Raw genomic sequence first — 14,060 nt, forward strand, 5'->3', positions numbered from 1 at the left:
AAAAAATAACTCATGGCTGTAGCTTTTATCAGTTTGGAAATATTTTCATATAAATCACGATAAGTGCCAAAATTTCAACCTTTGGTCAACTTTGACGCGACCAAAATGGTTGAAAAATGCAATTGTAAGCTAAAACTCTTACATTCTAGTAACATTCAATCATTTACCTTCATTTTGCAATAAGTTGGAAGTCTCTAGCACAATATTTCGATTTATGGTGAATTTTTGAAAAAACTTTTTCCATACCTCCGCGTGCGGTAACTCTGCTGAAAATCTCGGAATTTCTTTAGTCACCTTATCGTAATTTTTGCACTGTTTTATATTAGGCCTTACATAAAGTGTTATACATGAAAATGTGCGCAATATCATGTAGAATACAACAAAAAATAACTCTGGTTGTAGCTTTTATCAGTTCTGAAATATTTTCATATAAATCACGATAAATAGAAAAAATTCGACCTTCGGTCAACTTTTAACTCGACCGAAATGGTCGAAAACTGCAATTGTAAGCTAAAACACTTATAGTCTAGTAATATTCAATCAATTACCTTCATTTTGCAACAAACAAGAAGTCTCTAGCACAATATTTCCATTTATGGTGAATTTTAGAAAAAAAACTTTTTACGTCCACGCGTTACAAATTCATGCATCATTTTGTGATAATGTTTTCTCTGTGTTGCTTAGATAGTTTTTACAATTTGTTGTATACCAAAATCATCGCAATTTGATGTACAATACAACGAAAAAAAAAGAAATAACTCATTAGCTTTAACCGTTTTGCTCACAGCACGATTTGTATACAATTATATATGAAAATTTTTTTTCACACTGTCATATATTCCAATATTTATAAATGATATTTTTTTTCATTTCTGATGGTTGCATACTAAACTTTAGGCAATGACAAAAAAAGGAGCCAAAAATGAACTCTTAATCTTGAAAAACTAAGCGTGCTGTGATTTTTTTAAATAACTTTCTTTCCGCTTCGGCGCTAACTCTCAAACCGCGCCAGCACACGGCAGACGCTTTTGTAAATAGAGGCTCGGCGTTTAAGGGTTAATCTTATTTTCTGAAAATTAGTACTTATTATTAGATAAAAAGTTTATTTATCAAACAAATAAACATACCTGTATACATGTACCATAAAAATTCATCTCACTAAAGAGAGAGAGAGAGAGAGAAATTATTACTTTTAATAATATTTAATGTTATTTAATTTACACTTAAAAGCTTGAAAACTTATAAATTACAAAAAAAAACACTTTTGCTAGGTTTCTCACTGTTCGCAAATGTTCGCGTGTCTGTGAAAAACTCGTGTATGACCATTAATAAGGTTCCAATGAAAAATTTGTGCGTCTGTGAATTCGTGCTACTCGAATCGCGCAAGTTTGAGGTATTACTGTATATATATACAGTAATACTTCGATCTTACATGATTCGAAAAATCCAAAGACAATCGGCTCACTCTTCGGGTTTAAAGATCGGCTCTGCCCATTGATGTCGTCTGGTGTTGTTTATGAATATACTTGTCCCAGATGTAGTCTGGGAACATATGTTTGATCCACCAGGCGGCTTCTCAGGGTCAGAGCCGACTCTCATAAGGGGGTGAGCTATAGAACTGGATGCCGACTCTCCAATCCAGAGCTATCCTCCATAAGAAATCATGCCACCAAGTGCAAAACACAGATAAATTATGATGATTTTAAAGTTATTGGCCAGGCACAGAACCAACAGAAACTGCAGATACTTGAGTCTTTAAATATTAAACTACGGGTTCCCTCATTAAACACGCAAACTACCTCAATTCCATTGTTTTTGCCATAGGTCATTACTATTTTTACCCCTGATCTTTTTGTTTTGTTTTTTCTGTATATATTTTTCTTTTACTGTTAGTGTGGTTCTGTCGTTTGCATTGTAAGGTGAGCGTCTTCTGCTTTTTTTTATAATTATATTACTGTCTTTGTTTGTTTCTCCATTATTGGAAAGAGAGAAAAAAAAGAATTTTCTTAAAATTAGACAGTTTTTTATTCTTTTTTTTTTTTATTTATTTGGAGAGTTTTGTGATTTTGCTATTTTTAATGTGCTCTTGTGTAACCATATGTGTCCGTGTGTAACTTGATTTTAAGCTTTGTGTGTATGTATTTAAGTGTGCTCTTGTGTATGTAATTTCGAACAGCCTTTATAGATTTTTAGTGACTAATGTTTTAACGTAATTCAGTTTTAGCCGTTCAGTACTTTTATTAATTTATTTCATTTTCCATAGAATTCCCTGATGATGTGATTATGAATCACTTAAACGAGGAAGCAATAAAGGAAGTGTGAATCTCCAGAGTATTCCTGCCCTTCCCTTGACTACAATTTGTGTGTGTGTGCATCGATCTGCCAGATTTGTGTGATATATATATATATATATATATATATATATATATATATATATATATATATATATATATATATATATATATATATATATAAATATACAAATTATTTATTTATTTTGCTACAACTGTTGGTTTGATTGCAAGTTCTTACCTCGGGAATTAACACATCTAACTGGGAACCAACACTTTGTACACATGAATAAATGCTAGGAGAGTTATAATTTAAGTAAATGAAAGGACTCAGGAAAGAAATTCCATGTCTAAGTTAATCGAATGTATTTACATTATATCAGAATATCAATTACAAAGAGCCTTAAGCACTGGGCTCTTTGCACTTCTCAAGTGCAATGATACAAGATTAAATAATTAGAGTGCCTGACAATTAATAATGAAACGTAAATGAAATTAGCTTGAAGGCTTGATTGATGGACATAGAGGCAAAGAAGGGTACAGATGTAGAATCTACAGTATTTCACACACCCTTTCTGTAATGTTTGGAGAAAGGAACACTATCATCTTAGGGAGCCAAAGCACAGTCTAATTATTACACGGGAATGCTGAAGGCTCAAGGGTGGCATCAAGAGATGTTCAGTTAAATTATTCTGTACATAATTTCAAGGTCTAGCGCAGTGCAAGGGGAAAAGGGAAAACGAAATGAGGTAAGAGTAATAGATAAATGATCAAACACACTCCACCGCACAGTACCTTTATTCCTTAAGCGAAGCTCCTTGGTGGCAGAATAAAATGGCTCTGAGATGAGTGGAGCCTTCTGCATGTGGCACTTCAGGTAGCACTCGGATAGTAAGGTGACCAGCCAGACAAAAAGGTCGAGCGACAGCTCGGAGGGCATGCTGGTAGTTTGTTAATGGGTCAGTCCTATGTCTGCTTCTGCTTGCTGACACTGGTGGACTTCGCTTAGACGGCATTCACAGCCCCAAGCACTTCAAGTGTCCTGGCTGAGGAGGGCTATACTTGTTTAATCCATGCTTTGGGTATTTTCATGTTTCAGCCTGTGAACACAGATCCTGTGAGGGAAGAAGAGGGATTGTCAAAGAATGAGTGTCTTAAGAAAACAGCTTGAGTTAAGCATTTTGAAGAGGCTTAGTTAGGGAAAGTATACCCTCCTTAAACGCCCCATCTCTCGTTTCTGTTTCTCTAAACTTCTACTTGTTAAAGTTGACAGTCAAGTGACTTGCATTAAATGGTTTGTTTTTCCGTCCACATGATAAGTGACATCAATGTCGAATGGTGAAACTCAGATATGGTCATAACATTTTTTTTTAGCTTGCAATGAATATCTATAGTTATTGACAATAGTTTCAGTACTTTAGTCTTAAACATAAATATCCGAGTGTAATAAGAAAGAAAATGTGCACAGTAATTGAGATTCTGAAGATCATGTTCAGTATTTCAATCCTTTAATTTTATTGAACAATAGTTTTGGGTTTCAAAATGTTTCAGTAAATTTTGTTTATTCATGCTATTTTTCTGCCAGTTGTATATATAATATTGTTTGTATGCATAGTAATCTTATTCTGATGATTAAGTTTGGTTTCTATGGGATTTTAAAAGGAAAAAAGTATATTTTGGTGAATGAAATTCACTGGCAAGTACACCAGAACTTTCCAGAGCAACTGTAAAGTGTGGAAAAAGCATAAAAAAAACTTAAAACACCTGCCTACCACTCTACACATTCCACACTGCATTCCCAACCCCCTCCCAGCCAGGGAAACTCCTTCCCAAACAACCCTTATAAACAGCCTTACTACTGCTCCCCTCCCATGGTGCCCAGCCATCTTAACCCCCCCTCCACACCACCACCACCTTGAAAAATTCTTCAGGCTTCCCATGCCCCTCAAACCCTTTCTCAGTCTCTTCATGAGTGTAAGCAGTGTTACCAACATATCCTTAGGCTGTGAAGCATTGCCAACAATTGGGGAGCAGTTTTTTCAAATTTTTAAAAATTTGTCATACATCTTTAGTCCTGATCTGGTGGTGTTGGATAATGTTGAGTGTTGGATACTGAAGATCCAGATAATTGAGGGGTCACTATTGATAGGTAGCACTTGAAATATTTTTAAAAATACCATTTAAAGTTGTATATAGAATTTCGTCACATGTTTTTAAGATATCTTACTTTTGCTTTTCACATAGAGAGTATCTAAAATTGTAATTTACCATGCAGTGATGGATGGCAAAGGACAGAGTCTGGAAGAAGTTGAGGCTGGTATCCGTAGTATGCATCAACCTTCAGTCAGTCAGCATAGTCAAATGAACAGAAACCACTCTCATGGGCAAATGACTGCATTTAATGACTTTGTAAGTAACTTTTACTGTTTTAGTTGTATAAGTAACTTTTACTATGTTGTGGTTAAACTTCCTTTAGAAAATGTTGACATGGAGCATGCTTATCATTTTGAATTGAATTTCTTTTGTAGACTGAAAGATGAATGAGCTTGTCCTTGATACTCTGCTTTGTCTCTGAGATAGAAAATAGATTTCATTAGTTAATAAGTAAACATGCCAGAATTTTGCTTTGTTCTTACAAGGATACAAACAGTTGTGTTTTCCTGGATACCTTTAGTTGGGCCAGTTGTTGAAAATTGTCACTGATGTTTTCAAATTTGGTGACAGCTAGTGCAGGGAATTGTGGGTAACCACCCATGCACAGATGTCTTCAGTGTCAGTTTTCCTTTGACTGACGTACTGTGTAGATTTGCTTCTCACTCTCTCTGCCATGGCTGATGATAAACCTGCATTGTCTAGTGTTTGTATTTGAGTAGTTAATAATCATGGCTTGTTTTTATTTTAGGGCTTGTGGGGGTTGATGATGTTTCATCTTCCATAAGAATGATCTAAGACATGATTGTATATGTTTCATGTCTGCTATCAACATAATAAACCCTCATTTATTGTGTTTGTTATAGGCAGAGGCTAAGAGTTTGTCATTTTTTTACTCTTTTTGAGTGTGTTTCTTGATTTGAAGAGGAAGGTTCCATTGGTGTCTTCCTCATCCCATACCCTTCTGGACTAGCAACTACCCATATCCCCTGCTTGAGGGTGCGTGTGTGGCCTATGAAAACCAATCCATCCTTTTCTCTCTCTCTCTCTCTCTCTCTCTCTCTCTCTCTCTCTCTCTCTCTCTCTCTCTCTCTCTCTCTCTCTCTCTCTCAGTACCTGCCTCCTCAACCTCTGACACTGCAACACCAAGAAACCCCAAGAGACACAGGGTGCTGATGTATTGAAGGCTTTCCCTGGTCATTGCAGGCAACTCCTTTTGTTGAACTCTTCTAGGATTTGGTTGCAGCCAAAGGTTCTTTACAAGGCCAGGGTTGGATTTCAAGATCTCATCACAGTAGCTTTGGTTCCCCTCAAGATTCTACTTTCAAATCTAGGAAGGTGATGTACCTGCCACTCCTGCTGCTGTCCTTTAGGGATGTCTGCCTTGCCTTTGGACATTGGAGAGGTTGAGGTGACCTGTGTTCGGGGGCCGTTGACTCACCTTCTTCCTCGTCTACTTCCTTAGACTGTAGGAATCATATGTAAAGTCTCAGAAGGAAGCCCTCTGCTAGAAGGCTAGGAAGGTGTCTTGTGACCATCATCCCTTTGTTTGGCATGACTGTAATCCTGGAACTCATTTGGGGGCCTGTGATCATAGGAGGGAAGGCTACTTTGGTTCACCCCTCTGCTCATAATCAGTTAACATTTTGCCATCTGCTTGAACACATTCTTTGGTGTGTGGATTTGATGCTTCCTGGTCACCTGTTCCTTTCTCGGGAGAGGAGGACTGATATTGACTTAACTGTGCACGGTTTCTGCAGATGCTTATAAGGAAGAGACTGCACTTCCCCACACCATCAGTCTCCTGTGTTTGCCATGACCTGCTAAGTCACAGAATTCTGAATGAAGCCACATATTGCTGTCATGTGGTGCTTATTGAACAAAGCATAAAATTCAATGGAAATTCTTTTTCCCACTGTTTATATATAGTTAATATGTCAAACAGTAGACTTAGTGAAACTTCCAGATACTGAATCTCTGGAATGGCTTTATTCCCATGCATGGCACCAGGTTGGCCTGCATGGCTGGGTTGGAGCATGTGGCCTGTGCTACTCTGGCATGCGCACCATTTAGTGCTGCACTGTCCTGTTGATATGGACCAAGAGGGATAGGCAATATGTGTTCCAGCTCATGCATGCAGCCAGCCTGGCTGGTTATGCCAGTGTTATCACCCTCCAACCTTGATTATACGTCAGGGCCTCACTCCTGGCATTCATTTTGATCAGCAGAGCAGAAGTAGGGTCAGGCTATTGTGCTTTGGATTAGGTCCCAGCTTGGCCTGTCCTGTCTACCAGATATGGCAATCCCTTGCCCTGAGAGCCTATGCAGGCCAAGCTGGTGAGGCACTTTCGTGAAGTCATTGGACTTAATTCTGCAACTCTGGTCTTAAGTAGCCTTTCCTGGTGCCTTATGGCCCTGGGATGGGCTTCAGGTGGATGTTACACTTGAGACTGGATTCTTGATAGCTTTAGCACTGGTGCAGAGAGTAAATAAATTGCAGTTGCTCTTTCTTAGTGCAATGCTTAGAGAGATGGGATACCATGTGTCTGGTACTTTTTAGGGAATAATTAAAATGAAAAGCTGTTGTGTCTGGTGCAAGTTGTGCACTACTACCAGCAAAGGACTCGACACCTCAGATCTGAGAGTCAGTGCTTGTTTGTTAGTACTGGCAGGCACAAGAAAGAAGTATCCAAAAACATGTTCTCATTCTGACTTTGAGAAGTTATTAAAAGAATGAGGCATCAGGTGAAGAAACCAACCCTGCACCCCAGGCAAGGGTTGGTGAAGCGAAGAGCCCATGACCTTGCCCCTAGAGAAATTTTTTGCCGTCCCAGGTACTGAGGGCAGGTGTTTAACAACTCATTATAGTATACCTATAGGAAGGTGCCCTCAAGTCTAGGGGTACATTTTACTTAGGACTTCTGGTGTATGCCCATGTGTAGTTACATAGTTCTCCTTTGGACAAAGCATTTAACGATTACGGCAATTATTGGTTGATTGAATGACAAATGACTGGTACTCTTTCCCTCTATCCATGTTCATTCCAGCCGCCACATGGCGTATTCTCACTGGTCAGGCAAGGTGCAAGAAAGTTACTCAGTAGTTTCCTATCTCAAACCTCTGTTAGTCAGTAGCTGTGACTCACTCCATCCTTCCTTTAACAGTTGGGAGGAGAGGGTGGGTAGAGCACAAATGTCTATAATTTTATGGTGTGCTCCCTTTTAAGCTGGTCTTCCCTTCTCAATGGGGGAACCTAAGTTGTTCTTTCGTCATTGAGTAAGGTCACAAGAAGCCACACTTTGGGACAGAACCCTGTCATCTTGAGCATCACACACTTCAGAATGGACAGAATGTTACATGAGTCAGCCTTCCCCTGCTCATTTATAGGACTGCGATAGTGTCATTTCTGTGTGGGAAGTAAAAACATGTAATGATTTCAGAACTTCCTCTCACAATAGGGATAATTCTCCATTAAAAGATGGATGTTTTTACCTTATAGAAAAAAATTGCAAATTTTTTAGATATATATTTTTCTTAGATATAAACCAGAAGGTTTCTATCAATCCTACCTCTAATCACTTTTCAGTTGCCCTGCTACTGTGTGAAAGTTGACAATGCAATTATGCATTTGTGTGTGATTACCCTCGATCTACACACTGGTTGCTGCCAAATCTGAAAACCTTGTTATTAATTTACAAAAACGGAACCAACTGAAGGCACCCATTAAAAGAGTTTGGGTTTGTGTATTAAAGTGGAAGTAAAGATTACACTTTTTTGGTTGTTTGCATGTACTGTATAAAGGAAGAACAAACCATTACTTTGCTAGAACCCATTACTGTACTTCAGTTCAAAAGGTCAGTTGATTAACAATTTTCCAAAATTATATTTTTTTTTCATAGGGTGTTTGAGATGTAGCCCATACTAGTTAAAATATCTCATGCAGTTTAGTTTGTCTGATTTTAGTCATGTCATTCATTTTTAATTTGAGACACCTTGGTTTTTCTTGCATTATCCTTCACCTTACTTTCCACATATATCACTTAGGAGTGATGTGGAATTACTTTTAATAGTGTTTATTTCTCTTAAGTGTTCTGCTAGGAGCATTTTTTCTTCCTTGGGAACTTACAGTTCTGGATAATAAAAGATCTTTTTTATTTTTTTATCCATTTAAAAATTTTTGTTCAAAGATTTCATGCCTCTTGAGGAATTGATCAGGTCTGGATGGCTACACATTAGACATATCCTCATGAAAACAGTTTTAAATGTAAGCAAACACAGTGTAGAAGTTTTGGTATTATGACCCCATCGTTATAAAAAAAAAATTGAAAAGGAAACTGGCAGGGGAGGTCGTGTATAATTTTTTCTCTTCCACTTGACTCATTATTGTTTTTATGGCTTTACCTAATCTGGTACCAAAGTTTTTCCATACTCCTTCCTGTGAGGAAGGAGTATGAGGCTTGCATTTAGAGACATGATCACAATAAAGTTATTCTGTTACTTTACAGTTAAACATCTGGTTCCACACCTTACCTTAATTTTCTTTACTCAACAAAGTCTTTGCTTTGTCCCTTTGCCCCCTAGCTGCAGCCTCTTTCATTCCTTTTACTGTGCCTCCATTTACATTCTCTTTCTTCCATCTGACTTTCCACTCTTTCTAACAGTTGTTTCATAGAACAACTGCGAGGTTTTCCTCCTGTTACACCTTTCAGACCTTTTTACTGTCATTATCCCTTTCAGCACTGAATGACCTCATAGGTTCCAGCACTTTGCCTTGGCCTAAATTCTGTATTCTGTTCTTAAACAGCACAAGCATCAGCCTCTCCTGCTGCCTTCTTGGGGATATTCTCATGCTTTTGCAATATCTCATTGCTTCAGTTGTTAATTATTATGGTTTTTCAAGCATTTTAGTGCCACAACCATTGTATCTAAAAAGTAAAAGAAATTCCAAGTATTCTGAATACATTGAATATTAATGCAATACTTTTATGATAATTTTCAGTTTTTCTGTTGGGGTTACTAGAATTATACCAGTTTTGTAAATGTCTTTTCTAAGGAAAGATCAGATGTGATTTATATTTGTAGAACATGCTGCAGTATGTGAAAAGATTGTTACATTAGATTGGTGCAGGATATTAACAACTTGTTGAACTGGCTCTAATGTTGTAAGTACAATACAGTTTTAGTATTACAGTATTGTCTGTCTTATACATTACCATTTTTTAGTACTGTTGTGTGTTATGCTCAGATACAGTTGTTCATAAATTGGCTTAATAGTAGATTATTTTGAAGTATATTCAGCTTGGTTTTTTCAACAACAGAAAAGATATTACTAGAAAAATTGGTAAATGCAACTTTTTTGGTAGCTAACACTACAGTCTTTATGAAGAGGAAAAAATTAATACCAAGAGTCGTCATCATTCATGATTTTGTCATAATATTGATTGAAAACATTGTAGTACAAATATATGTGTTTCATAAAGTGGCACTTTGAGTCGCTGGGGTCTGCCCCTCCTGATAAGTCACGAAGATTACAATAGCATGCATGATATCCTGGAACCAACTCAATTCACAAAGCTTACAGTGTACAGTATTTCCATATAAAGTGAATAATACCCTGTCCTAGCTGGTTTTTCGTAAGAATCACTTCATATTGATGTACTTATTAAATTGTAGATATCTGAAAAATAATATGCTTCCAAAATAAATATACAGTAGTACAGTTACTGTTCATTGTTTTCCAACAAACATAACCAATGGAAATTGTCCTACCTATTTCCTTCCCCCCATTTCAGAAGGAATACTGTATTAAAAAATTTTTCTTTACATGTAAGCATTTGTTATTGAAATATATAACTGCTGAAAAGATTTGCCATAATTACTGTAATTTACAAGGGAAAACAAAAGCAACCTAGATATAGCAGAAAATATTTTAACTACCCTCCGTATCCTCCTCCTCTAATGGATAATTCTTGACAGTGATAATGAATTTATGGTTGTCCGAATTTGTAAAGAAATTAAAAAAGAAATTTTAGGTCAAATATAAGAAATTATGGAAAAGTTTGTGTTACAATAAGATTTTCAGTAATTAAGTTATGTACAGAATTGTGTTTTTGTTATACAGTGGACCCCCACTTTTACACGCTGCACTTTTTCATGCTTCACTTTGTTGTGAATTTTTGTGGAACATATCTTTCAATATTACGCGCGAACTTTCACCAATTCTTGAATTTTTTCATAGAGCAATATTCACAAATTACTGTATTTTCATTTTATTTTCATGACTAAATACATTTTTATGATGAAAAATGATTTACTAATTTTCAAATATTAATGTAAACACAGCAAAATATCTATAAAATGTTTAATACAAGTTAAATAAATCTTTAATACAAATTGGAAACTTGTTAAGCTCATTGTGGGGCCCACCCCAGAATGGTGGGTGGGCCCCAGAATGAGCTTAACAAGTTTACACTGGATCTCTCTCTCTCTCTCTCTCTCTCTCTCTCTCTCTCTCTCTCTCTCTCTCTCTCTCTCTCTCTCTCTCAAGGTAATGTAAGATGTATTTGAAATATTACTGTAAAGTGTTTTTAACGATAGAGCACACTGTACAGTATTAAAATATTAATTTTCATTTTATTTTCCAGTCTGCTTTTATTGAAATGCAAAAACTTGTAATTATAGCAAGGAGAATATGAAAAAATGAATGACAACGTAACACGTTTATATATAAAACTGTACTTACAAAACAAATAAACGTATACAGGCAGTCCCCGGTGTACGACGGGTCCGGCTTACGATGTTCCAAGGTTACGACGCTTTTCAAATATATTCATCAGAAATTATTTCCCGGTTTACGACGCATGTTCCGGGGTTACGACGCGTCGTACACCGATCCGACAGAAGAAATATGGCTCCAAAACGGCAGAATAATAAAAATTTGAAGTTTTTTTTTTATGAAAAACTCAATACAAATGCAGTTTACATCATTTTCAATACACCCAAAGCATTAAAAGTAAGGTTTTCTTGGGATTTTTGAAGATTTTCGACGATTTTTCGGTTTACACCGATTTTCGGTTTACGAAGCGGCGTAAAAATGTAACCCCCGTCGTAAACCGGGAACTGCCTGTATGCATAAAAATCAGTCTCTTATCTCAGAGAGAGAGAGAGAGAGAGAGAGCGCTAAGAAAGGAAGAGAGAACAAAAATACATATGCAGATTAAAAATATTTAACCCTTAAACGCTGACTGGACGTATCGTACGTCGACTAAAATTGTCTGTAGGGTGCCAAGTGGACGTATGGTACGTCGACTACAAAAAGTTTTTTTTAAATATTCACGGAAAAATAGTCATAAGCCTAGTTTGCGAAAGATTTTAAAAAACGCGCCTTGAGGGATGCTGGGAGTTTACGGATCACACTGTTGTTTTGTTTCCAAGCGTTACCCAGCTGCGCATGCGCGAATTTCTTTCTTCTCGCACTACAGAGCATCAGCGACGCATCTCAGAAATTCTTTCATCACTTTGTTGTAATTTTTACACCATTTTATCAGGGGTGTAACTAGGTGAGAATGGGGCCCTGGCATTTTCTTACAGTGGGCCCCCATTACCTCAAAAAAAAAAAAAAAAAAAAAAAAAAAAAAAAAAATATATATATATATATATATATATATATATATATATATATATATATATATATATATATATATATATATATATATATATATATATATATATATATATATATATATATATATATATATTATATGGGAGAGAGTAGAGAGATTGATTTGATATATCGTAGAACTGGTAGGCATAAGAAATTGAAATATAATATGCAGGCATTGAAATATAATTACTAATTGTTAATACATACATAGCTTAGAAAAAACATCTAAATTATATATTCTCAATAATGAATCAGATGAATCCCTTATGTAGGCCTCATGCGGCCGTTACATTATTGCATAATTACGATGCCTATAAAATGAAAATAAACACAACTTGGTCCAAAACATTTATACCATCATTAAATAAACAAATATACCTTATATACCTTCTAGAATTCTTTCTTCCTTGCTTTCATCTCTGCAAATCTGTCAATGACTTTACTTAAGTTCAATTTCTGCGCAGTTCCTTGTTCAATTGATAGAAGAGCTAGTCCTTCTAATCTTTCCTGTGCCATTGTACTTCATAAATAGTTTTTAACAAGCTTTAGTTTGGAGAATGAACGCTCTGCACTTGCAGTTGTGACTGGAATAGTTAAAAACAATAGCATTGCAGTGAAATAGAATGATTTTCTATGATCAACATATTAGCAAGGTCCTTAATACTAGAAACTTTGCTTGTTTCTCCCTTCAGAGCAGATCTCATGCTGAGAATTTCCTGTGTGAATGTTTCTGACACATCAATGTGGTATTTTTTCACAAAACTAGATGCTTTTTCGTACAGCTCTGAGTCAGATAAATTTTGCAATGAGATTGGTTCCAACACTGAGAACGATGAGACAACTTCATGCAAGCCAGTAAAACGGAAGTTCAACTGAGTTGTGATGATGTCCAGAGTACGATAGTAAACAGTTACTCTACACAAACTCTCTGGATCTTCTAATCTTTGGTCTTCACAAAAGCTCGCCAAAAAATGTCTTTCTGATGCATGGAAGTCTCTTTTCTCAAATTCTGGTCTGATTGACCACTTCTGGGCTATATCTGTTATTCTTTCTTTACATCCTCAAACTGATTTCTTAATCTGCACATCTCATCCATGCAAACCTTTAAGAGGTCTGCTGCCTTAGCAAGATCAACTGCTTTTGATTGCAACATTTTTGATACTAAATTTATTGACTGTAAGATTTTGGACTGAAACGTCAAAAGGAATACAAAATTAAAATTTTCAAGACATTTCTTTAGTGCAGTGGCTTCATTGTGTTCGTCTGCCTTAGAGCTGCATCATAATAATAACAGTAAGCAGTAGCATATTTTTCTTCTTCTTCTTCTTTTTACGGCCATGGGCCCATATCCCTTGGGTCCCTTGGCTCCCTTTCTGTGACTCTACATCCATGGGCCCCTTTAATCATTATAGGCCCTGGGCCCGTGGCAGTTTGCCACCTCTGCCACCCTAGTGTTACGCCTCTGCGTTTTATATTAGTCGATACATAAAGTTTTATATATGAAAATGTACGCAACTTCATGTAGAATACAACAAAAAACAACCCATGGTTATAGCTTTTATAAGTTTTGAAATATTTTCATATAAATCACAATAAGTGCCAAAATTTCAACCTTCAGTCAACTTTGACTCGACCGAAATGGTCGAAAAACGCAGTTGTAAGCTAAAACTCGTACATTCTAGTAATATGCAATCATTTACCTTCATTTTGCAACAAATTGGAAGTCTCTAGCACAATATTCCGATTTATGGTGAAGTTTTGAAAAAACTTTTTCCTTACGTCCACGCGCAGTAACTCGGCCGAAAATCTCAGAAATTCTTTCGTCACTTTGTTGTAATTTTTGCACCTTATTAGCCATTACATAAAGTTTTATATATGAAAATGTGTGCAATTTCATGTAAAATACAACAAAAAATAACTCATGGTTGTAGCTTTTTTCAGTTTTGAAATATTTT

General features: G+C 36.3%; 1 protein-coding gene across 4 annotated transcripts in view; it reads left to right on the top strand.

The window, feature by feature from the left end:
• The first annotated feature begins 4,541 nt into the window (after positions 1–4,541).
• Positions 4,542–14,060, top strand: part of LOC136849218 (uncharacterized) — a 760,295-nt gene continuing 750,776 nt past the window's right edge. For all 4 annotated transcript variants that reach the window (XM_067122421.1, XM_067122439.1, XM_067122450.1 and 1 more), the window contains exon 1: positions 4,542–4,700. In XM_067122421.1, the coding sequence (XP_066978522.1) occupies positions 4,569–4,700 (132 nt within the window). In that variant the 5' untranslated portion in view covers positions 4,542–4,568. The remainder of the gene's footprint in view (positions 4,701–14,060) is intronic.

This window comes from Macrobrachium rosenbergii, chromosome 2 (assembly GCF_040412425.1).
Source record: "Macrobrachium rosenbergii isolate ZJJX-2024 chromosome 2, ASM4041242v1, whole genome shotgun sequence".
In the NCBI taxonomy this organism is placed as follows: domain Eukaryota; kingdom Metazoa; phylum Arthropoda; class Malacostraca; order Decapoda; family Palaemonidae; genus Macrobrachium; species Macrobrachium rosenbergii.